General features: G+C 38.2%; 3 protein-coding genes and 1 long non-coding RNA gene across 5 annotated transcripts; all 4 read left to right on the forward strand.

Annotated features, from left to right (window-relative positions):
* Positions 1-96: 96 nt before the first annotated feature.
* LOC117297323 (phytanoyl-CoA dioxygenase, peroxisomal-like) lies at positions 97-7,493 on the forward strand. Its single transcript, XM_033780296.1, has 8 exons — positions 97-191; positions 1,687-1,862; positions 2,340-2,508; positions 2,899-2,980; positions 3,978-4,159; positions 4,957-5,106; positions 6,152-6,286; positions 7,303-7,493. The coding sequence occupies exons 1-8, from the start codon at positions 99-101 to the stop codon at positions 7,354-7,356; spliced, it is 1,041 nt and encodes a 346-aa protein (XP_033636187.1). The 5' UTR covers positions 97-98; the 3' UTR covers positions 7,357-7,493.
* A 2,117-nt stretch (positions 7,494-9,610) lies between these two features.
* Positions 9,611-14,154, forward strand: LOC117298963. The gene is made up of 5 exons (XR_004520019.1): positions 9,611-9,698; positions 10,800-10,894; positions 11,635-11,741; positions 13,349-13,457; positions 14,041-14,154. It is a non-coding gene; the product is annotated as an uncharacterized LOC117298963 (long non-coding RNA).
* A 1,206-nt stretch (positions 14,155-15,360) lies between these two features.
* Positions 15,361-19,128, forward strand: LOC117298952. Of its 2 annotated transcripts, XR_004520018.1 has the most exons (5): positions 15,361-15,504; positions 16,582-16,687; positions 17,638-17,763; positions 18,086-18,191; positions 18,821-19,128. XR_004520018.1 is itself a non-coding variant. In XM_033782342.1 (4 exons), the coding sequence occupies exons 1-4, from the start codon at positions 16,608-16,610 to the stop codon at positions 18,869-18,871; spliced, it is 363 nt and encodes a 120-aa protein (XP_033638233.1). In that variant the 5' UTR covers positions 16,534-16,607; the 3' UTR covers positions 18,872-19,128. The 2 variants fall into 2 exon arrangements, 1 of the variants encoding a protein (XP_033638233.1); XM_033782342.1 differs by lacking the exon at positions 15,361-15,504 and having other exon boundaries at positions 16,534-16,687.
* A 1,043-nt stretch (positions 19,129-20,171) lies between these two features.
* LOC117292821 (extensin-like) lies at positions 20,172-24,461 on the forward strand. Its single transcript, XM_033775020.1, has 3 exons — positions 20,172-20,215; positions 22,837-23,378; positions 24,430-24,461. Exons 1-3 carry the CDS (start codon positions 20,172-20,174, stop codon positions 24,459-24,461), a joined length of 618 nt encoding a protein of 205 aa, XP_033630911.1.
* Positions 24,462-25,186: the final 725 nt, after the last annotated feature.

The following is a 25,186-nucleotide window of genomic DNA, read 5'->3' on the forward strand; positions in this document are numbered from 1 at the left end:
CGGTGTGTACGGTCCAGCAGCCAGCTGATCAAAACAAAGTTGATGGAACGCGCCCTCTGCCGTTCACGTAATAATAGTCTTGTGTGTGTGTGTTGATCATGTTCGTGGAAAAAATGGCGAGTCGTCGCATTGAAGTGTTGTGTGGACATCTAGGCACTCAAAAGGAACTCAAATGCACCCCGTCCCCGGTCGTATCCTTTTTGTGATTAATCACTTTTGTTCGTAAGATGACTAAACACTGTAGTAGGTACTCTATGCATGCTTAAAACTAAGTTGTTTTCATGGATTGTCTAGCTCACTCAGCTGCTTTCTGAATCTGTGTCTTATGGTTTACTAAACTAAAGTTAGCTAACTAACTAAAAGCTAACTAACTAAACTAACTAGACATGACTAGTACAGTAGTAGGCCCTAGTAGACTTTAGACAGTCTAGTATACACATATTGACTGGCAACGAGGTAAATAGTATACGTCTATTTCCACAAGGAACTTTGAGTGACCAGAAGAGCTTCGGCCTCGGGAAATAGGCCCCTCTTCTGGTCACTCACTCACAGGCCCGAGGAGGGGGAACAGACGTACACTAGTTACCGAATTATGCCAGTCAATATGTGTTTTATAACACAGCTCGGTTTTAAATTTCAAATAAGAACAGAAAAAGGAGTTTTGTAGTTGTTGTTCACGGTTCAAGTCAAGAGAAGGCGCTGTTACCGCGGGCACTTATTGCAAAGACTAGTGCCCGCTCTGGTTTTATTCCCGCAAAACACGCGTCCGTGATCACTAGCCTATATTAGCTCATCCCACTTGACCGTGTTTCAGCCAACCAGAATACAGAACAAGCAAGAGGTGTGTTATAATCTTGCTTAGAAAATAGAGCATGGAGGTAGAAAATTTGAAGATTAGAATACTGTCAAAGTGTAAGTGTAGTGTCAGTCAGTACATATTTACACTTGTCATGCCCGGTTTGCTTTAGTGAGTGTAGTGTTTATTATACTGTGAGCATGGTGCTCCATGGTGTGAGCATTTTTCATGGAGGTTTCTTCGTGGTGCTAGGTTAGGTACACACATTCTAACCGAGAACATCTATATAAACAAAAGAGGACAAAGTCAATAGAATAGGGTGCACGGTTCAGGTCCACAGATGGAAAACGTGTTCAAAACCAAAAGGGAGCTGTTGCAAAAAAGTTATAAAAAAGATTCATAAAATACCTCAGACAGTTTCGCTGTTCCTTTTGGTGGAGAGCGCGTCACATGGGGTTGTTTAAACGGTTGATAATTACCAGCTGGAGCTGTTTATAACCAATTGTTTTGGGATACTTTTAGATGCAGTGTAGGCCTACTAAAAGTACTGTGCGCACGAATGCATTTAATCCGAAATCTGTCTCAGTCTTAAAAATGCAACACACGTACAGAGCTCAAGGACTTCAGCTTGGGCCTTTATCGCACAGCCAGGACCCTGCCGGTTTTAAACGGCAGTTTAAGAACTCGTCGCTATCCTTTTATTCCCTTAGTATAACTAAAAGAGGGACAAACAATCCTTGTATTTGTATTTGTAGGTCCTCTAGTCAGAGACACCCCCACACATCCACCTGATCATTCTCATCTCTGTTCATTCCTTGCCTGTATTATTATTAATGTGACATTCCAAAAGAGGATTCTGTTGATTCACCTTAACAATTGACAACTGACAGACCAGAAATGATACCAGTGCAGGCTCAGCTCAGCCATCACCAGGCAGCAGCTCGACCAACCCCCAGTATGTTGTACCCAACACTCTGCTAAGCCCAGAACAAGTGGCTTCATTTGAGAAAGATGGCTTCTTGGTGGTGCGCAATCTTGTATCCCATAACCTAATTGACCAATGCAGGTATTCTTTAAATTGTTCCAAGTTTGAAATTGAAAATTTAATATCACTTTGTACAATTCATACATCAGGCTTGCAACTTTCAGCTGATCAGCTGGTTTCTCTTTTTGTTGTTGAAGAAATTGCACAAGGATTATTGGGCTTTTAACCATTTCCTTTGTTGTTGTCACCATAACAAAGTTGTTTGTCTGATAAAAAGGGAAATCTACACAACAGGCATGATATTCTTCCTACTGTGTGCCTCAACATTCATTCATTCAGTCAACGTGGAGCATGCATCGGATGGTGGCCCTCCAAACACGCTGGTCTCCCATTGCTGTACGCAGCTCCTCCCGTCACTGGCCAGAAGAGTCCCGGCACAAGGTGTCCACAGGTGGTTTGTAAGCTGCCACAGGAACAGTGTCCCTCAGTCGGGCCCATGGCACCAGCAAGCTCAGCATGTCCTCACCATGTACACTCATTCTTTTTGTTTAATCTTAGGCAGCGTTTTGCAGACATATGCAATGGTACGGTGGACTCAAGAGGTATGGTGGTAATGCGTGATGTAGCCATCGCCAAGTCAGAGTTTAAAGAAGGGGAACAAGCTGTTACCAAGCTCCAGGAATACCAGGATGATCCTGTGCTATTTCAATATTGCAGCACACCAGAGGTATGTTATTTAGTAAAGCCTGGGAGACTAGTGCGACTAGTTTCAAAGTCGCGACTATTAATTGCGATTACCGTTTTTCAACTACTCGGTCAATCGGGCTGCCACGTTTACTACACAAATAGTTGGTGTGATCCATGGCTACTAGGCAGTTAATAAGTTGAGTGGCTTTTGACTGGCACACCTGAACAAAGGTATTGACAAAATAGAGAGACCACCAACATGGGGCAAGATACATGTAGACCAGTTGGTAGAGTGCTGGCAGGTTAATCCGGAGGTCGACTGTTCAAATACCGCTCTTTTTCTTGACTTAACCTGTGTCTGTTCACTCTTTGCATGTGACTGTTTGGGATACTTTTATAAAGCCAGTGAATACCTTTTTTGTTCTCTCAGATTATAAAGTACGTTGAGTGTTTTACTGGGCCTAACATCAAAGCAATGCACACCATGCTGATAAACAAGCCCCCAGATGCAGGTAAGTTAAATCAAGTTCTTGGAGAAAAAAGCTTCATATATGGTGCGTTCGTTTAGCTTCCCTGGGTCGACCCAGGTCTGCCCCGGTACGTTTGAATAGCTTTGACGGGGCTCACCCGGGTCAGCCCCCAGTGCCCTGCTTGTGGAGTCGGTCATTTGGGGGTGAGGTGCATGCCGTCACTACGAGAGGGCGAGTGTGATCGTTTGATTAGCTCTTGTCAGGGCCTCACCCGAGTGAGCACTGCGGGGTCGACCAAGGGAAGCTAAACGAACGCACCCATAGTATACATTGTCACAACTTTCAGAAAAAGCTCAGATTAATTTGTTAAAAAGTATTAAGTTATGGAGATGTTTATGCTCCATGGAATGCAGACGTATGATTGTGGTACCTTTGGCATGGCGAATGATTAGATTTAAATTAACCTCTCAGTACCAGCGCCCAATTTCATAGCATCATTTAATGTGTAATGGTTTACAAGGTGCTGTGGTGCAATATGCTGGCCATACAGACCAGGAACACCGGGGCGTACCCCTTCTCTTTCTGATAAGTGCATTGGGTTCTTTTATGCATGAAACATAACACACAGGACTTACAGCGTTCGTTTCGTTGTCCAAAGGACGAATCAAAAATAGTTAAGTGTCTTGCTTAAAGAACACGAGTGTTACGACCTGGATTGAACCCACACTCTGCGAGGCCCAACTTTATGGCTCTGCTTATCGTCTGATTCTGCGCTTTCAAACACCATTCTCCGCTTACTTGCAAGCGCCGAATTTCTGCGTTAGCTGTGTAAGTGTAGAATGCCTAGTAGCCGTGGAGTACCTGTGAAATACGCTTGATGTACATGTGAGTGCAGAATTCCCTGCTTCCACAAGCGCCAATTCTTTGCTTACAGTAAGCAGAGCCATGAAGTTAGGGCCAGATCAGATGTTTAGTTTTTCCTGTTTAGTTTTCCACCATTTAGTTTTTCCTGTTTTGTTGTTGTTCTTAACTCCCTAAGGATCCAAATCATCTCGTCACCCCATGCACCAGGATCTCCATTACTTCCCATTCAGACCAGCTGATCGTATCGTCTGTTCATGGACAGCTATGGAGAAGGTGAACCGCTCCAATGGCTGCTTGGTTGTGCTACCCGGTACCCATAAGACTGAGCTACTGCAGCATGAATATCCAAAATGGCAGGTTAGTGTAGAACCCATTGCATAGAGCTGTTTAAGCTTAACAACATGGAATTTCATGGAGGCCACAAATGCCCTGGTCTTTGTTGCCCTGGTCTTGGCCTTGGTGCCCCTTCAAAAGTTTCCCATAGACTTAATTGCAGTGCCCTTAGCAAAATGAAAATGGCCTTGCCCTCTCACAGATAAAATTCCAGGCCTGACATTGTGCTTACCAGAATAGCCAAACTGCATTAAGGTCTATTGTGAATCACCCAGGTAAACAAAGTGCTGCTTGAGCACAAGCTCTGCACAAAACAATGATGCTGACTAGAAGGTTACCAGACAAAATAAGGTTGATTCATTGTTTCATATTATCCATTAACAGAAATGTTTACATCATTTCGTCCTGGCTTTGTGTTCTGTGCTATTTGCATAGAGCTACTAAAACACTTAGCACTATCTCTTGCCCCATACACATTATGAAAGGCTTTCAAGAAGGTTAAAGGTCATGTTTCTATCTGATATACCATCAAAGTCAAAGATAGGCATTTAACTCACTGTTGCCTGCATTTTGATACCCGCAATCAAACTCAACGCGATAAGAATTTACACAAAGTCCCTGTCAAAATACACCGTTGCAATTCAAAATCACCTTAAAACTCTTCTATTCACCATTTATCACTACTTGTTCTTCCGTTTGTTTTTCTTTTCCTGTTGTTTTTGTTTTTTCCTATCCAGCGCATAGGGACTAAGGCAGTGATGTGCGCTATACAAATGCGGTTTATTAACTTTATTGTTATTATTTTCAATCCTTTTCCCCAGGGTGGTGTGAATAAGATGTATCATGGTATCCGTGACTATAACCCTGACCATCCCCGTGTGCATCTTGTGATGGATAAGGGAGACACTGTATTCTTTCATCCACTCCTGATCCATGGCTCTGGTATGAACCGCACTGAAGGATTCAGAAAGGTATAGCACTTCCCCCAAACTTTAGTGGAAGTATTCTTGGGTTTATTTCCCCTGCATACATGTATACTTAGTCTTACCTTGTTTGGTGTATTTGGCCTAGCAGTTAAGAGCACCGGGCTCAAGCTCTGGTGTTCTGTTATCAGCAGAGTGTGAGTTTGAGTCCCAGTCATGACACCTGTGTCCTAAAAGCAAGACATTTAACCATGATGCTTTGTCCTTTCGGATGGGACGTTAAGCTTCTTATGGCTTGATATTTCAAAGGACCGCAGCCCAGCGTCCAATGCTTTTAGCGTAGTATCAGTTAACTCAAGATTGAACAAGTCTGGTGGTTTTGTGTTTTACAATTGAATAATAATACATCACGGTGGAACAACTTTAAGAAACAAAGAGGTTATAATGTTGAATTTGAGTCTGTTGAGTCTGCAAATGTTTGCGAAATGTTCGTCGCAAGTTTTTGACGTTAAAATACGCTTTTCATTCGCTTCTCAGAAACCAGATTTTAATCATGAATTTTCTTAAAACTGAGGGCAGGCCTGTATGCTTCGTTTTTGAAAGGGCAATGGCACCATTGCATTTTCTCTTTGGTAAAGGGCACCCTATGAGGAAACTGTAATTTCTACCGTTCAAAACATTTGAAGGGCACAAAGGCAATGACAATTGAGCACGGAGGCAATAGACCCTTCCCGTGAAATATGTAAATTGCACATAGCGCGTGCGCACTAACGTTTTGGTTGGCAAAATGAGGGAACATCGTGCTGTTTTGTACACGGCTAATGGGTGCGTGACGCAGACGCGATTGTGCGTCTGCTTAGTGCACAACTTTATGGTGTTTGCCAACCAACAGGGTCTGTACGCATGCATGAATGTAATTAGCATATTTCATGGGAAGGGTCCATTGCCTTCATTGCCTCCAGGAAGTAATACCAGGCCTGTGAGGGCTCTGTAGAGCTGCCTTGATGTCTGTACCTTGAAGACAGCCAAGCACCCAAATTGACTGCTGGAATTTTAAGAAATGATTGAATCATGTTTTCTTTTCAATTCTCAGGCAATTTCTTGCCATTATGCGGCAGCAGAGTGCCACTATATAGATGTCCAAGGAACCGTCCAGCAAAACATCGCCGACGAGGTCTTCCAAATCGTCAAGAGGAAGTACGGTGACAGCATAGACCTCCAATACATGGTAAGTTTTTAATTGAGTTTAAACTAACACCCGTTTCAGAGAGGCGCGCCAAAGTCGCGCCAAACCAAGTAGATTAGGAGCCACTCAAGGTCGACCCAAATAAATTTTGGTTTCAACAGGCGACCTTAACATAACATTTACATTTTAGGCTTATGGCAAGATTTTTGTCTGAAACCAAGACGCTCCAGAGTTGCTCTGAATGACTGCAACAGTCAATGTTTCGGCGTCCATTGTTTCAGTCGTTCAACTTTTCATGTACTTAACTCAGAATCTTGTTCGGCACGTCTTTGGGGGCACCTTTCTGAAACGGGGATAAAGAATATTAACTTTGGTTTAACCCACAATCACTGATGTGTGTATAAAGCACTGTCAGTACTTTCCTGAGCTCTGTAGAAAAAACCAATAGGCATTTTACTTAATAATATACTATCGAAGTCTTATATAGCGCACGTATCTACCAAACAAGGTACTCAAGGCGCTGAGTATATACAAACTTTTAGAAAGATAGGTTATTGCAGTGATGAATTCTGAGACCCAATTATTTAGCACCTTATAAGGGTTTACAAGGTGCTACGGCGCATTAAGCAGCCACAACCAGGAACACCGGGGCGAACCCCTTCTCTTTTCGATAAGTGCACTGGGTTCTTTTACATGTGTTACACAACACATGGGACCAACGGCTTTACGTCCCATCTGAAGGACGAAGCAATGGTTAAGTGTCTTGCTCAAGGACACAGTGTCACGGCTGGGGATTCGAACCCACACTCTGCTGATCAGAAACACCAGAGTTTGAATTCGGTGCTCTTAACCGCTCGGCCACGACACTTCCACTTGAGGGAGAATGAAATCCAAGACCTTTGCAATTCTAGTGAATGTAATTCTAAAGATCTCCTTGATTGTTGTAGGAAATCTCCCTGATTGCATGATGTTAATATTGGCACCTCTGCCAAACAATAGTGCATCCCTACAAATAGAACTGATCAATAACAATTGTTTTGTTTGTATAACTTTTTTAGGACGTTTGGAAGTTCAAAGGTCGTCTCGTTCATGGACATGATGTAAATCTGTAATGGCTCCATTCAAGATGATTTATATTAAAGGGTCACGCTATATTTGGATTTGCAATTAATGTTTTGAAGGCACTGGACACCATTGGGTATCACTCAAAATAATTGTTGGCACAAAAACATACTTGGTAACGAGCAATGGAGAGCTGTTGATAGTATAATACATTGTGAGAAACGGCTCCCTCTGAAGTAACTTAGTTTTTGTGAAAGAAGTAATTTCTCACTAAAATGTTAAAAGACTTCAGGTCTGGAGCTTTTTTCGGCATCTGGAAGCACACAAATTTGTGCAACAAGGGTGTTTTTTTCTTTCAATACTCTCTTGCAATTTCGATGGCTAATTGAGCCCAAATTTTCACCGATTTTATATCCGAAACCTGATATAAATGCTTGCCTGATTATGAGCCACATTGGTTCTGGACAAACTTTGGTCCTTTGACAGTTACAAAAGGTGTCCAGTACCTTAACAATTGTATGATATTAATTCAGTGGTATTCTTAAAGGAAATTTATTTCTTATTATATGAAAATAATGTATAAATTTGTTTTTTATGATTGCGTGTATGAGCAGTATTGAATGCCAGATTTGCAAAGCCTTGCACCTATCCTGCTAGTTAGCGAAACAGATCTCCACTGTAGCCTTAGTCTTGGTACAAGACGTTGTTCGTCATACTTTGAGGAATTATGTACAGAGAAAGTAAACATTTTGAATTGCTTTACAAATGTTTCGTAAAATCTCAAGATCCTATCTGATAAAGTGTCTGTCATTGGAAAAACATTCAAACGTAGGAATTAGTGCTTGTTGGTAAACATTACTTACTAAAATAGCAAAAATCTTATAATGACTTAAAGCCATTATACACTTTCGGTAAACAGTATTGTCCAAGTCCCACACTTCGTGTATCACAACTTATATATAAAATAACAATCCTGTGGAAATTTAGGCTCAATCGGACATCGGAGTCGGGAGAAAATAACGGGAAAACCCACTCCTGTTTTCGCGCGTTTCGCCGTGTCATGACATGTGTTTATAACAAATCCGTAATTCTCGTTAACGAGAATTTATATTGTTCTACCGTTTTCTCAAAAAGTAAAGCATTTCATGGACTAATATTTCAAGAGAAGTCTTTCACCATTACCTTCTGTAAACCCTGTAAATTATTTGTAAACCTGTGAACTTTTTTTTTTTTTCTGTACCGAAAGGGTCCAATGGCCTTAATAACAGGGTGCATTTTCGCAGTCGTTGAATTAGCCATTGGTTACTCATTTGCAAGTGACTGAAACAGTTATCGGTTCACATTGCGAAAACGCACCTTTGATACTCAGAAACGTTGAAAGTAAGAGTCATAAATATAATGCATAATTGCAGCGAACACTTTTCCCTACATAGCGTGGCAAAATGCTACACAAAATGTCATCAGGTGCAACTCAAATTCATCATTTGCTACTAAGCATTCAGTGAACACACAAAAAGGGCAGTCTAAATATTTTGATATGTAAATTTTGTAAAGACAAAATTGTTCCCTGTATTGTATTGTAAGCAGGGACTAATTTGGGGTACTTTAATTCTTTGGCACATTTCATGGAGTCAATGCTTGATTATACACCTAGAATTTATTACTTAAATGTATGTAATAATTACACCAGTAATAAAGAACATTATTTCAGTTTTACCCGAACACTGTGTCTTTCTTTTCTCTTTATATCCCTTGCAACCTTTGGTAGTTTGAGGCCATATTAATCCAGTTATTATGATTATTTTTAAGATCAGCTGCTTAAAAATTGCACTGAAATTATAAATAAGTGCATTGAAAATATAAATGCAGTGAAAATAAGAATAAATGCAGTGCAACAAATTGTTATTATATAAATGCAGTGAATATTAACATAAATGCATTGGAAATATAAATAAATACATTGGAGAAAAAAAATGCATTGGAAAAAATTCATATGCATTGGAATTATAATAAAGGCGTTGTAAACATAATTAAATGCATTGGAAATGCAAATAAATGAATTGAAAATGTAAATAACTGCATTCAAACATAAAATTAAAATGGCACTAGTGGGCTTTTGGGTAGGATTGTAACTTTGGACATATTGATAAAAACAGTCAACCAAGATTATGACGATTTTATGAGAACGCCCCCTTTTCTGCCCCCTGTTAATTATGCAAATTAGTTTCTGGAAGCTGCATGCGCTTGCGTAGCTCGATCACACACACGTGACGTAAAGCACCGCCATTTTTAAAGAGAAATAGATGGCAGTCAACATGTCTCTGTGCATCTTGTCCAACGAATTCAAGATTTTACCGAGTTCCATGGACACAGCTACCACAAAAGTGTGACGGTGAGTTACTGATATGTTTGTGAAGACGATGATTTGGGTTTGAATGGATTTTCACTCAAAGAATTGAAAGAAACTTGGTGACATTTTCGTTACTGGCCACGACCGGCCGACATCGCCCGCCCTCGTGGTCAGCCAGGCACAGTGCCAGTGGTGGGTCTGCACGTTCAAATGAACGGCGGCGAGTCGCATCGAGACGACACTAGCTGGGAGAATAATTCGCGTTTTGTCTTCACCTTTTATAGTTTCAAAAACAGAATGAGTCCACATTTTGTGTAGGCTATATATAATATATTGCCACCTCTTCTTCATGCGTTAGTAAAATTAATTTAATTTCTATTATTAATATTAGAATTAGAAATAGTATTAATTAATACAATAGTCAAATTAATGAGATGAGATAATTCTCGAAAGTGAAAAATTATGGCATGACAGGATTATGATACGGAAATCTATGTGTATTTGAAGATTAAAAAAAAATCTGGAACACCAATTCTTTTTGGGGAGAATTCCGAGAATTTTAATACCAGACTGCCACTTTTCATTCACTATGAAATTTTCTACCAAACAAGTTTATTGTTTACTCAATTCAGCAATTGGCCAAGATTGGATTGCTTATTATAAAATAAAACTAGTTGTGGAAATGTTCCAATAACAGAATTCTGAATAGAGTGGAAATGGCACCAAATTCCAACAATATACCCACAGTGGATACTTGCTAAAACTACAAGGCCTTCAAAGGGGTCTAATATTTTGGGCCTCCTAAACGCTACCCTTTTAGAAATCGGTGTTGATAATAGGTGAACATTTTAATAACTGAAGTTTCCTTTGTACCAACACTTAGCGATGGGCATTTTAAACAGACAGCGTACACGCACTGCCTTGTGTAACACCCCTTTTACAGAATGGGTTAGTCCGACTTTAAGTACATAGTGCTTAGTGGACCTGAAGAAAATGGGACAATTTTTTTATGAATATTTATAATGCAAGTTTTCTGAGATCGCCTGTATTGCGTCCTCTTTACTTAATGCCAAATCGAAATAAAAAATACATAAAACCACACATCCCTCTCACAAAATGTAGTTTTCATTTGTTTATATTTAGGCAAGCTACAAAATAATGCCATTGTTGGATGAAGTCTACCATATATCCATGCTACCCGTTATCAAGGTAATGTTCAAGGATGACTTTCTCAACAGGTAAATTGAACTATCTGTATTTCACTATAACAACTACATGTACTAGTTTGAGATGCATCAAGAGATTGAAAAAACCAACACATTTGTTTTCAGTTTGAATTCAAGGAACCACACAGAATTGTTTTTAGCTAACAAAACACTTGCTGGCAGTGTAAGAACTTTTTTTGATCCACATTTTGACAAACCTGTAGAAGTTTGAGATCGATCGGCCATCTGGGTCAAGAAAATAGTGAAAAACCGATTAAACATTTTGCTTGACACCCTATTTAGAACAAAATTAATAAAATAATCACTGAGTGATAAAATCCAACAGGAAATTTGTTTTATTTATTTCTCACCAAATATGACATTTCAAACAGATATTTCAAGGGATGTTATGTTTTATGTAAATATGTGATCTTAGATGAGTGTTTGTCTTACCAATTCTGTAATGTTCCTTTAAGTTTTGGTAAAACAAATTAAAACCTTTTTTAGTACAAAAAGATTCACAAGAATATTAGACAAAGAGTGGAAGTGTCACCGATCCCCATCCAACAAACCACTCCAAATGTGGTCAGGCGAGAAAACAGCAGAAACATGGGTCATCTTTTTTGTTAAAATGCATTATTAAAAACAAGTGTTTTTAGTTAAACCTGTAATGGCACACTCTTTATGGTCAAAGCATTATCAAATATAATTGCGGAAAAAGAAGAGAAAAAACCCCATCCATTTCACAATTGTTTTTGTTTCTTTTCATTTAGGGCTAGCTGCAGACATGCTATTGTCAGATGAAGTCTACCTCTCCAAAAGTAGATGCTTGATTACATGCTGCCCAGTGTCAGATAAGACATTGTATCTCCAGCAACAGGTATGTAGCACCAGTTTCAACATGTGGGTTAAAGGGAAAGTACACTATTGGTAATTGTCAAAGACCAGTGTTCCTACTTGATGTATCTCAATATATGCATAAAATAACAAACCTGTGAAAATTTGAGCTCAATTGGTCATCAGAGTTGGGAGAAAATGATGACAGAAAAGACAGCCTTGTTGGACGAATTTGTGTGCTTTCAGTAGGAATAAAATACTTTTAGCTCGAACTCTTTTAATATTTTAGTGAGAAACTACCTCATTTTCAAAAACTACATTACTTCAGAGGGAGTCGCTTCCCACAATGTTTTATACTATCAACAGCTCTCCAATGCTAGTTACCAAGTCTGTTTTAAGTTAATATTTGTTTTGAGTAATTACCAAACGTGTACCTTCCCTTTAAACAACTAATACCCAAAATATTCCTTACATCTTGACAACAAAAGCCATTGAAAGAAATTTTTTTTAAATTTTTTTTTAGTTTTACTTTTATGCAATTCGCCAGACGCACAAAGCCTGAAGGCCACTTCAAGGTGTGGGCTACAATTTTTGTTCATCCAGGGGCCGTTGCCACCTACTCCTAGAGCTGAAACAGGGTTACCCCCTTTACAGTCCATACAGATGTAGGCTTGGGTATCATCAATCAGAAGTCTAGCTGGTAGAAAGCACTACCTTCCCAACTTTATGTAGCAAGTGTCACGACCGGGATTCGAACCCACACTCTGCTGATCGAACACCAGAACTTGAATCCGGTGCTCTTAACTGCTAGGCCACGACACGCCACGTGTTGAAAAGTCTTGTGTGTCAACAGCCATTAGGTTAAAGTCAGTGGACACTATTGGTAATTACTCAAAATAATTATTGGCATAAAACCTTTCTTAGTGACGAGTAATGGGGAGAGGTTAATGGTATAAAACATTGTGAGAAACGGCTCCCTCTGAAGTGCCATATTTTTTGAGAAAGAAGTAATTTTCCACGAATTTGATTTTGAGACCTCAGACTTAGAACTTGAGGTCTCGAAATCAACCATCTAAACGCACACAACTTCGTGTGACAAGGGTTATTTTTCTTTCATTATTATCTCGCAACTTCAATGACCAATTGAGCTCAAATTTTCACAGGTTTGTTATTTTATGCACATGTTGAGATACACCAACTGTGAAGGCTAGTCTTTGACAATTACCAATAGTTTCCACTGCCTTTAAGAGTTGGCCTACCCTATCACAACATAAGGCTAGAGAACTCAGTTGGCACTGGCATAGTTTTCAGTACCTTACGGGTATCGGAGCTGCCCACTTTTTGCGGTTCTAAGTAAATCAATCTGTCCATAAAGAACATTTGAAAATCTTTATCTTTGATTGTAATTTTATATCCATGCTTGTTGTAAAATATCTCCCTGATTGCAAGGTGCAAATGTTGGCAGCTCTGGTTGAAGTTTTGTTGTCACACAAATTAGCATTTATGACAAATCATTGAAGGCCAAAGTTGACTCATTACTTCAAAAACTCTGTCCAAGGTCTTTAAGAGCACATCATAGCTAATGTACAACTTGAGAAACAACACAACACCCCTGTCACAAGATATTGCTTTTAATGTGTTTGTATTTAGAATAGCAACAAACATGCCGTTGTCAGATGAAGCCGACCTCTCAAAAAGTAGATGCATGATGCATATGCTGCCAAGTGTCAAAGTACAACGATGTCATCCCCAGCATCAGGTAAGAACAAGTTTCAACGAAAGAGTAACTATAAATATAAATATGAATATTCTGCTCGTATTTCGCCTGAAGACGAGCAGAGTATACTGTTCGAAACGTCAAGACCGGTATTTTTTCTTCCATTATTATCTCGCAAGTTCAAATTTTTTAACGGTTTGTTATTTTGTGCTTATGTTGAGATACACCAAGTGGGAAGACTGGTGTATGACAATTACTGAAGGTGTCCAGTGTCTTTTTTTAAAGCAAGTTCTGCGAAGAGAATAAATCCACATGTATGCACATTCTGAAGTGGGATATGAACCCATGACCTAGAGCAGATGTCCTACCACTAGACCACTGATCTGAGCCTGACAAAGTAAATGAACTCCAACTAGTTTTTTTTTTCTTTTAACACAATTTGGGCTGAGGAGTAAAAAGCAATATCTACCAAAGTTATGTCATTACTTCAAACACACTAACAAAGAAACGTGGTCCATATTTTTAACTGCTTTTTGATAGCTCCCATAGAGCACATAGCTACAGCTTGAGAAACAACACCACACCCCTGTCACAAGATTTTGTTTTTAATTTGTTTGATATTTAGGCTAGCAACTATCATGCCATTGTCAGATGAAGTCTACCTCTTCATCAAGAGCAGATGCATGATGCGGATGCTGCCAAGTGTCAAAAGTACAAAGACGTCTTCCCAATCAACAGAGGTAAGAACCAGTTTCATGATGTGTGTTCAAACTAATAACACCAAGGCAACATTAAATTGAACAATATGAACAACCAGATAATTTGAGATGCATCAAGAGAAGTGTGAAGTTTTCCTCCCTGTAATTTTGTAAGAATTTGATTGAAATCAAAACTACCCACCCCTCTCTAAATTGTGGTACATGATGGATGCATTATGGATCCAGGAACTGAGTTGGGAATATAAGCAAAGTGGACCCTACTATCACTTCTTATAAAGTTGTTCTTCCTTCAGCTACTGGCCCTTTCTAACACCTGATGTATACATCATCGGACATGTAAATATTTGAGCCTTTGAATTGGTTATTCTTGAGAGTCTTTGGTTCTTGCTTGAGGAGGTATTGTCGATCTACAAAGCAAAGCAGTTTGCAGTGAATGGGCCTGGGTCTGGCAGTATTGGTGTGCAATAGGCCTGTTCATTGTGGATATAATGGCCGTTGTCCAACTTCATATCATCATCATCTGTTAGCATCATGCATTTCTGCACCGGCTGCCTGACTAGACCGATCTCTTGAGCTGCCACTTCTGCCTCCTCCACAGACCACCCAGTGCCCCAGTCTGGAGAGGTCCCTCTGGATTACATTTTCCCATGATGTCCTAGGGCCCCCTCGTCTGCACCATATAGGATGCCCAACAAACTCGCCCAGTAAATTTTCACACCGTTGGTTGCCCTCTGCTCCTTTGGGTATGCCACGAAGACAGATGATATTTCGGTGGCAACGATTTTGAATATTCCCCAAGTTTTTCTCCACTTGATACATGTTGGTATGTGCACCATCAAATTGACTGTTGGTGCAGACCCTTATGTTTTGGGTTTCCTTGGTGAGATAGTGACTGCAGATTTTAGCTCATCTGTTTCTTTCTGTTGATTTGTGACCGTTTATGATGTTTCATGGAGTTTTACTTCGATTCCAGTCACCCGGGAGCAGCAAGTATCTAGTGTCTTGATGATTTGATCTAGTTTTGTGTGCATGGCTACGATGTCATCACTGCATGTGCATGCTTGGCAGCCATCTTGGTCGTGGCACACTTGTGTACCTTTCTATAACAACAGAACAAAAATGAAAATTTTGTTCAAGTTGATCTTTAATGGTAACTTCTTAAACTACCCTTAAGTGCTTTATATCACTAAGCATTATTGTTTTCTCTGTTCTCTTGGTACAGTAAGGACGTCATCTCCACAGAGATCTTCTCATGAACCAGGTAGATGTCTGAAAATGGGCAAAATATTGGGGAACATTCGGGCACAGCAAGAATAGCAGAAAATTGGACAGAGAAAGCACCAAAGAACCTTCTTAGCTGGTTTTAAAAAGTAGGTACTGTAAGATGTTTGTACAATTTCTGGTAAATTAACCCCTCTGCCGCCCTTCAAGGTAGGGTCATAGATTGAGTTTGTGGCAATGAAATGCTTATATATCTAGGGAGAGTTATAAACAAAAACACAATAAAAGCCACATGTGAAGGCTTCAGCTGAATGCAAGGTCTACAAAACTGTCACATTATTTACATCAAGAACGTTGAATCAATCCTTGTTTAGCGAGGTGCCATGGGCGCCAACTGCATACCTGCTGCAGCATTTGTAAATGGACACCAACCTCAACAATTCTGAGAAACGATTGATACATGAATCGTTTCTCAGATTTTCATGTTTTCTGGGTATCCAAACCATATTACTTTGAAGGGGATCCTAAGTACAGAGTCAGTTTTTATGGGCATAAATTGTTGTAAAGGCAGTGGACACGATTGGTAATTACTCAAAATAATTATTATCATAAAACCTTTCTTGATTACGAGTAATGGGGAGAGGTTGATAGTATAAAACATTGTGAGAAACAGCTCCCTCTAAAGAAAGAAGTAATTTTCCACAAATTAGATTTGGAGACCTCAGATTTAGAATTTGAGGTCTTGAAATCAAGCATCTGAAAGCACACAACTTCGTGTGACCATGGGTCGACAATGATATTTTTTCTTTCATTTTTCTCTTGCAATTTCGACGATCGATTGAGCTCAAATTTTGCACAGGTTTGTTATTTCATGCATATTGTTGAGATACACCAACTGTGAAGACTAGTCTTTGACAGTTACCAATAGTGTCCAGTGTCTTTAAACCATTTTATTAATCTATAACCCTACCCACACAATCACCATAAGGGCATGGTTTGGGGACAAACACTTTGTTTTTCGTCAATATGATTGTATAGTTATTGAATCCCTGGGCACTGGAGATTAGCCTTGGGTAACCATGACCTCATATTGACCTTTACTTCCAGGGTCACACAGGAAGTGGGACCACATCTGAAGAACATTTTCCTTCTATCTCCATGCTTGTTGTACATGTACCACACCGCTGCCTGTCACAAGATATTGGTTTTTATTTGTTTGCTTTTAGAATAGCAACCAACATGCCATTGTCAGATGAAGTCTACCTCTCAAAGAGTATGCATGATGCACATGCTGCACAGTGTCAAAGTTAAGGATGTCTTCCCCATCAACAGGTAAGAAACAATTTCAGCATGTATTTGACTATTTATCTTGGCCCAACAAAAACCACTGAAAAAAGGGTTTTATGAACATTCTAAATAATTAAGGATGTATCCATCAACAGTAACATTGAACAATATGAACAACCATTAATTTGAGATGCATGAAAAGAGGTATGAAGTTTTCCTTCCTGTGATTTTGTTGAAATTTTGTACAAAAAACTCCACCTTCTTCATTTTTTAAACTATCTTGTTAATAGTGTTTTTTTCTTGCCAGTTGAAAATGGTTCTCAGAACAGACCCATAAAATTTAAAAGTGAAATCAACTCTGATTTACCAGTTCCTCAGAAAACCAGTGTAAAAGCAGTCAGTGTTGTGGCATAAAATTTGTCAAAGCAGGGACTCGATGAAGATAATTTTTCTGTGCTAATGTGCAATTTCCATTGCATGTATCCAGACCTCACAGTGCTGTTTTGATGCATAGGCGCTGAGGGGCTTTTCATGAAACTCTGCTTTTTTGCCACGCGTGACACTGATCAAAATGTATTTGTTTACATTATGAATCCAGTTTTACTTGATTGGCCTCGAACTTCGTGTTCAAAAGGGCACGGAAAAACTGCCTTGCTTGTTTTAGAGTTTGTAGGGCATCACAGCAATTTTGTAAGTGTAGATAGGGCACGGCAACAATTTTCAGGAATTTGGGAGGCACCATGGCAAAAACTAAATTTACCAAGACAGGTGAGAAAACTACATGCAAGACTAAAGTTGAGGCAGAAAAGAACTGGAAAACAACAAAGGTTAAAAAAGTATGTAATCATTACACACTTGTTCACCTTTCAATATTACGAAAGAACAAAACAATCAATTGTGTTCAAGTTGGTAATCTCTCAAACTACCCTTGTGCTTTAAAACTTGTTATTATTTTAAAACTAAAGCATTGTTGTGTTCTTTGTTTGCTGATACAGTAAGGGTTGTCATCTCCACAGAGATCTACTCATCAACCAAGTAGATGTCATGAGACCTGCAGTTGATGAGCTTCCTAACAATGTACAAAGAGTCCGGGAAATGAACTGCTCTCTCCTTGATAAAAGGTAAGGGAAACTCCTGGGTCCTGAACTTTAGAACAGCTGTTAGTTCATAAATCTATCATAGTTTCCTTCATTCCTTGGCGAACTTGCCACCTGCTCGATTCCTCAACCTTAAAAAAAAAAAAACAGTGGACATGCGAGAGAAAAAACAACCCACAGAAACATGGGCCATCTTTTTTATAATGCTTGAATCAAGTGTTTTGAGATAACTGTTTTGAGATGAATGCCGCCCTCAAATGGTAAAAGCCTTATCAAATCGTTGCTGCAGATGAAGACACACAACACAACACACCTCTTTTACAAAATATTGTTGTTGTTTTTTTAGCTACAGACAGATGCCATTGTCAGATGAAGTCTACCTCTTCAATAGTAGATGCGTGATTCACATGCTGCCCAGTGTCAAAGTACAGCAAGGTCTTCCCCATCAACAGGTAAGAACCAGTTTCAACATGTGGGTTCAACAACTAATAGTGCAAAGTGTTGCTTATTTAGACTTTTTATAATCTTGGCTCAACAAAAACTTCTGAGAAAAAGGTTCTATAAACATACGTGCTAAAGAATCAGGGGGCTTCATCATCAACAGTTGAATTAAATTATATGAACCAACAATAGTTTGAGATTTTTGATAGTTCAAAATAATTTTGTTTAAACCATTATTGGCAGTAGAGTAGCTAGACTTATAAAGTATGGTGTAAAGAGTTGGTGGGGAATTACACTGTATCATTCAAGCCAAACAAATCTTTCAAAAAATATATTTTATTGTGAATGATGTTCTTAATATATCTACAAACATTTAAACTTTTTTCTTTTTTTGGGGGGGGGGCGTATTCGGGAAGCAAATAATTTCAAATTTTGTTCTTAGGAAAAATTCTGATACATTTAAACCAAAAAATATACACATACCTCAACATAAGGGTTGTTGTTTCAAAAGTTTACATCTCATTTCTCGATCTCGATCATCTTTATCTTTTCATTGAGTACATGAAAAACTAAAATTACATTTTTTAAAGTCAAATTCTTATTATACCTTAAAAATAAACATTTGTTTGTTAATATGTAGATGGTGTCTACCTGTCACACAGAAGATTTCGGAGACCTGCACCGTGTATAGTCAGACCCACTGTCAACATATCACCAGTTTAGATGTGTGAGGGTTACGCAAGAGGAAGGTAAAATACCTGTGGTTGTTTTACACTAACATCAAAGGGTGGTCTGTTTTTGCAGCACTCATACCAACAGAATATCTCGTCACATGCCACAACAGTTTTGGGGATGAAATGCTGGCACCAGCCTAACCCGAAATGAGAGGTTCGTCCCTACAGATTGATAACAGATTTAAAAGATAGGAAACATGTTTTTGATTAACCAAACCCCTTTAACTGTACAAAAAAACAATTTTAAATAATGAAAAAGGTTTTTAGTACAAACCATTGATATTTCTTCTCAAGTTAAACCATAAACTAGGAATGCAATTATTTCGCATTGTATGATGATAAGTAAAAGATCTGGAATGTGCTTAACACCTTTCCTGACCTAATTTATTTATTTGTTAGCTAGTTAAGGCAAATCAGACCAATTTATTTCAGGTATACTTTGGCAAAATTGATTTGAAAATTGAAATGTTGTATAAATGGAGTTATCATTGATGGATAACCATATTCTGATTACAAGGGCAATTAAACGCCCCTAGTTAGGGCTAGTTCATTTAATAATAATAAATAATAATAACAAATATAATAATAGTGGAAATTTATAATGCGCCATGTCTGTCTAAAAGACACTCCTGGCGCAGGAGAGATGCAGAATCAAGATTGTAATGAGTTACATAGTTAAAGGGAAGGTACACGTTTGGTAATTACTCAAAACAAGTATTAACTTAAAAACTGACTTGGTAACGAGCATTGGAGAGCTGTTGATAGTATAAAACATTGTGGAAAACAACTCCCTCTGAAGTAACGTAGTTTTAAGAGAGAGGTAATTTCTCACTAAAATAATAAAAGACTTCTAGCTAGAAGTCTTATATTCCTATCTGAAAGCACACAAATTCGTCCATCAAGGGTGTTTTTTCATTCATCATTTTCTCGCAACTTTGATGACCAATTGAGCCCAAATTGTCACAGGTTTGTTATTTTATGCTGATGATGGGATACACCAAGTGAGAACACTGGTCTTTGACAATTACCAAACATGTACAGTGCCTTTAAGCATAAATAGAAGTTTTTGACAGCATGAAAAAGCTGATTTCCTAAAACTTAGTGTGTAGCAAATAACTCTCATTACAATCTTGAAAGCTTCAAAGTTTGATAGAAAAACTAATAGTATTGAAACATCAAGGTCTTCAAGGCATTCTATATATGAAGGAATGATAAATGAGCAACAAGCTTGTTGATTTCATTTGTAAAATTGTAGACATGTTAATTAATGATGTCGGAGTCGGATGTAATCTAACATTCAAGTAAATGTTCTTGTAAAAAGTAAGTGCACCATTTGCAAGCAAGCACACAATGTGTGTATTTTGAACTCACCAAAGTTGGAGAAAAATATACTGGAATACGGGCTGGAATACTTCTCGAAAAGAGTGGCCTTAAGATTTCAGAAAGATAGTGGGTCTGGTATAGACTTTTGTTACCAGGAGGAAAAAACTTTAAAGTAGATTTCTTGCAAGGTACACTTAATTTACCCCACAAACTTCATACACTTAAAGTAAACATATAACTCAATAATTGTAAGTAGCCAAATTCTTTTCATTTAATGTTGTTAGCATAAAAACTTACTTGGTAACGAGCTTGGGCAAGCTGTTGATAGTAACAAAGTTTTTGAGAAAGAGGTAATTTTCTCACTCAAATATGACGGAACGTGTGCAGTGCCTTTAAGAGGTTTTATTCGCATATTGGACAAAGATCTTAAAAGCAAATTATTATTTCATATTAATGAAAAGCTAGACATTTACAAAGAAAATGGCCTTCACAAGTCTCGTCTTATTTAATTGTAAATGGCTGGCAAAACCCTAATCTCTGAGTCAATAAGTGTTTTGATATTTTCTTGATAAATGCAGAGAAGTTTCAAGGTGTGCTACATTGCAGATCTATATTTTAATTGACAAAAAATAAAAACCATGATTTAAAACCAAACCCAACACCAGACATTGTAGTTTCTAGACGGGAATACCTGACTTGATGACAGAACTGTTGCACCATAATCAATTGGGCAAGAAAACATTCCTCATAATAGTAAAAAGTGTTACTAGCATACAATCTGTTGCAAAAGCTTTTACTGTGATTTCTGGTGTTTGGATTTTAGCCCAAGTTCATAGAGCTGCTTAAGTACAAAAAGTAGCTAAGCACAACACAATTATGCTTACCAGAATATGGTTACCAGCCAAACTACCATGCTATGTGAACAATTTGTGACTGGCATGGTACACTGCTCATTTCTGCTAAGCAGAAAACTGCTAAGCAATATTTTCCGCTAAAGCAGCTCCATGAAATTAGGCCCAGGGTAAAACTTTAAACTATGTTTTGACAAATAAAATAGTAACAGTTAATCTTTCACAAGAAGTGTCAAAATAGTGCTTGAAACATCACTCTGCAAAAGATTTGAAGTTGTTGAAAACAAGTAAGATTACTTTGTTAACATTGTAAAATACTATTTGAAGTTTGAGTTGTCAAATAAAATGATTCTATAAATGAAACATGAAATCTCGCTCACTCCCTTACTTAATGTGCTATTGTTTTACATATAATGTGTTGTGGATTATAAGTATTACAAGTAAGACATAGAACCCTGTACCTATCCTTAAGACAAACAAGGGGGCCCTACCTTCAAATTATATCTCAGAATAAAACCACTTTAAAACAAAATATCTGATAGTCCATCTCTAGTCCATAAATACTTTCTATAAAAACTACTACACCACATCTTTAATACCAAAAACCCCTACCGTTAAATTACATCTAAGAATAACCACTTTAATAACAAAAGTTCCACCCCGTTAAATACTTATATTAAAAAGTATCCTACCACACCTTTAATATGAAAAACCCCTATAGTCAAATTAAATCTAAGAATGACCGCTTTAATAGAAAAAGTTCTACCCCATTAAATACTTTGACTAAAAAGTACCATACCACACCTTTAATATGTAAAAACCCCTACCCTTAAATTACATCTAAGAATAACCACTTTAATAACAAAAGTTCCACCCCACTAAATACTTAAATTTAAAATTATTATACCACACCTTTAATATGAAAAACCCCTACCGTCAAATTACATCTAAGAATAACCACTTTAATAGAAAAAGTTCCACCCCATTAAATACTTTGACTAAAAAGTACCATACCACACCTTTAATACGTAAAACCCCATCCGTTAAATTACATCTGAGAATAACCACTTTAATAACAAAAGTTCCACCCCACTAAATACTTTAATTTAAAAGTATTATACCACACCTTTAATACGTAAAACCCCATCCGTTAAATTACATCTGAGAATAACCACTTTAATAACAAAAGTTCCACCCCACTAAATACTTTAATTTAAAAGTATTATACCACACCTTTAATACGAAAAAACCCTTCCGTTAAATTACATCTTAGAATATCCACTTTAATAGAAAAAAAAGACCCCATGACTAAATATTTTAAATAAAAAGTATCATACTACACCTTTAATACGAAAAACCCCTACCGTCAAATTACGTCTAAGAATAACCACTTTAATAGAAAAAGTTCCACCCCATTAAATACTTTAACTAAAAAGTACCATACCACACCTTTAATACGAAAAAACCCTTCCGTTAAATTACATCTTAGAATATCCACTTTAATTTAAACAAAATATATATTTTTGAATGAATACAACCCACCTCCCCCAGATACCAACCATCTCATCCCATCGTACCCCCTAGTCCTCCCAAGCTTTATCATGCCCGTCTCAACCCAACACTCCTATCCTTAACCCAAGTCCTCATCTCAAACAGCCCTTTCCATTACTCCTACCAACACCCAAGCCCTCATCCCAACCAGCCCATCCCAATCTCCTACCATCACCCCAAGTCCTCATCCTAAACAGTCCAGCCAATTACTCCTACACCATCACCCAAGCCCTCATCCCAAACAGTCAAGCCCATCATCACTCCTATCACCCAAGCCCTTATCCCAACCAGCCCATCCCACTCTCCATCACCCCAAGTCCTCATCCCAAACAGTCCAGCCATTTACTCCTACCATCACCCCAAGCCCTCATCTCAAGGAGCCCGTCCCATCACTCCTACCATCACCCCAAGTCCTCATACCTAACAGTCCAGCCAATTACTCCTACCATCACCCCAAGCCATCATCTCAAGCAGCCCGTCCCATCACTCCTACCATCACCCCAAGTCATCATCCTAAACAGTCCAGCCAATTACTCGTACACCATCACCCAAGCCCTCATCCCAAACAGTCAAGCCCATCATCACTCCTACTATCACCCAAGCCCTTATCCCAACCAGCCCATCCCACTCTCCAACACCCCAAGTCCTCATCCCAAACAGTCCAGCCATTTACTCCTACCATCACCCCAAGCTCTCATCTCAAGCAGCCCGTCCCACACTCCTACCATCATCCCAAACAGTCAAGCCCATCATCACTCCTACCATCACCCAAGCCCTCATCCCAACCAACCAAGCCCACTGGCTGACCAGCAACCTCCTTGGCCCCTCAGCACTTAGAAATTTTACTCCTCCAGCCAAGCTCCAAGGCCCTTGGTAGGCCCTTGGTCAGCTCTCAGATCAGCTAGAAATCCAAGGGTTGAGCCAGGGAAAATAAATTCTGAAATATTTTCTAAGTCAGCCATTTTTAACTTCATCACTCCAAAAACCGTTAGATTTTTATAACAGCTCAGTAGCACAGCAGTGAGAGAGAGTGCTTACAGAGTGGAAGGTCCCCGGTTCAAACCCTGCACATTTTTACAAGATTTATAAAAAAAATCTGTTTTACTGTTAAAAAAGGGTCCCCGAAGGGATTTGAACCCACCCTGCTCACAGCTCCAGGATTCCTGGGGCTGTGAGCTAGCCCGCTGCGCCACGGTGGCTCTTGAAAAAATTGCTCGGAACTAATATTTAAACCTTAGAATGGATCGGTAAAATAAAAAAAAAGGAAATGAACCCCATGACCTTTGACCTTAGCAAGAGTCACAAGAAAAAAAACAGAATAAAGTTGGTGTACGTTAAGTAAAGGTTTATTTCCAGAACAAAAATAAACAATGCAAATATTTCCAACTGTGTTTAACGAGTAAAGCTTGATGCCATTATTACTTAATACATGTACAATTTAAATAGTTTCACATCAGAAAGTTACAAAGTAAAATATAAAAACTATTTAACTTAAATTTAGGTGTTTTTTGTTCAAGTATAATGATTAATGTAATTTAAGCAGCGAATTTGAGTGCGTAAGAATTATACCAAATTGCTTAAGCATAAGTTACTTGTTTTCTTTAAAAAGACTAAAATAAAGGCCATTAAGACTAAATACATGTAACATTTAAGTAGTTTAACATTAGAAAGTTACAAAGTAAATTTAACTAAAATTTAGGTCCTTTATTTGAAGTATAACTAAATTAGTAAGCAAAGAATTATAGATTTATCTTAATTTTAACATAAGTTACTTATTTTTCTTCATTCAGACCAAAATAAGATCAAAGTTGTCGCAAATTAAAAACTTTTAAGTAACTTCTAATAAAACTTATTATAAAATATCAAAGTTTACGTAAATTTTAACATAAATTCACCATTGTCACAATTCAAGTATTAAACAGTACGTACCAAAAGCGAGGCTGCCATATTACACGGTTTAATAGACGCATCGATCGTGTACAAGTTGTGAATTAACGTTCAATTTCTGCAGCGCCTGTTTATACGAACGACACCGACGACGTTATTCGAGATTTTATAAACTTGTGACTTGACATTTTATTAACGTCACCTCCTACACATGCCTCATTAAGAGAACATATCTTAAAGTACAATACACAAATTTGTTTTACAATATCAAAGATAACTCGAACTTTTGTTTTAAAGTCAAAAGAGGATCGTTCGCTGACCTTTAAACACACTGATTAAATATTCACAGATAATTATGTCTTTATTTTCTTAACACAGTTCTTGTATTAACATCACCTCCTACACATGCCTCATTAAGAGAACATTTCTTAAAGTACAATACAATAAAAGTTGTTTAACAATATTAAAGATAACTCAAACTTTGTTTTTAAAGTCAAACAGGATCGTTCACTGCCCTTTATACGCACTGATTAAATATTCACAGATAATCAAGTCTTTATTTTCTTAACAGTTCTTGTATTACAAGATACCTTCTAGAAACGAGGCTGTCTTTTCGCACGGCTTATTCAATCGATGCATCGACCCGTATAAACGTTATAA

The sequence above is a fragment of the Asterias rubens genome, chromosome 1 (genome assembly GCF_902459465.1).
Source record: "Asterias rubens chromosome 1, eAstRub1.3, whole genome shotgun sequence".
In the NCBI taxonomy this organism is placed as follows: domain Eukaryota; kingdom Metazoa; phylum Echinodermata; class Asteroidea; order Forcipulatida; family Asteriidae; genus Asterias; species Asterias rubens.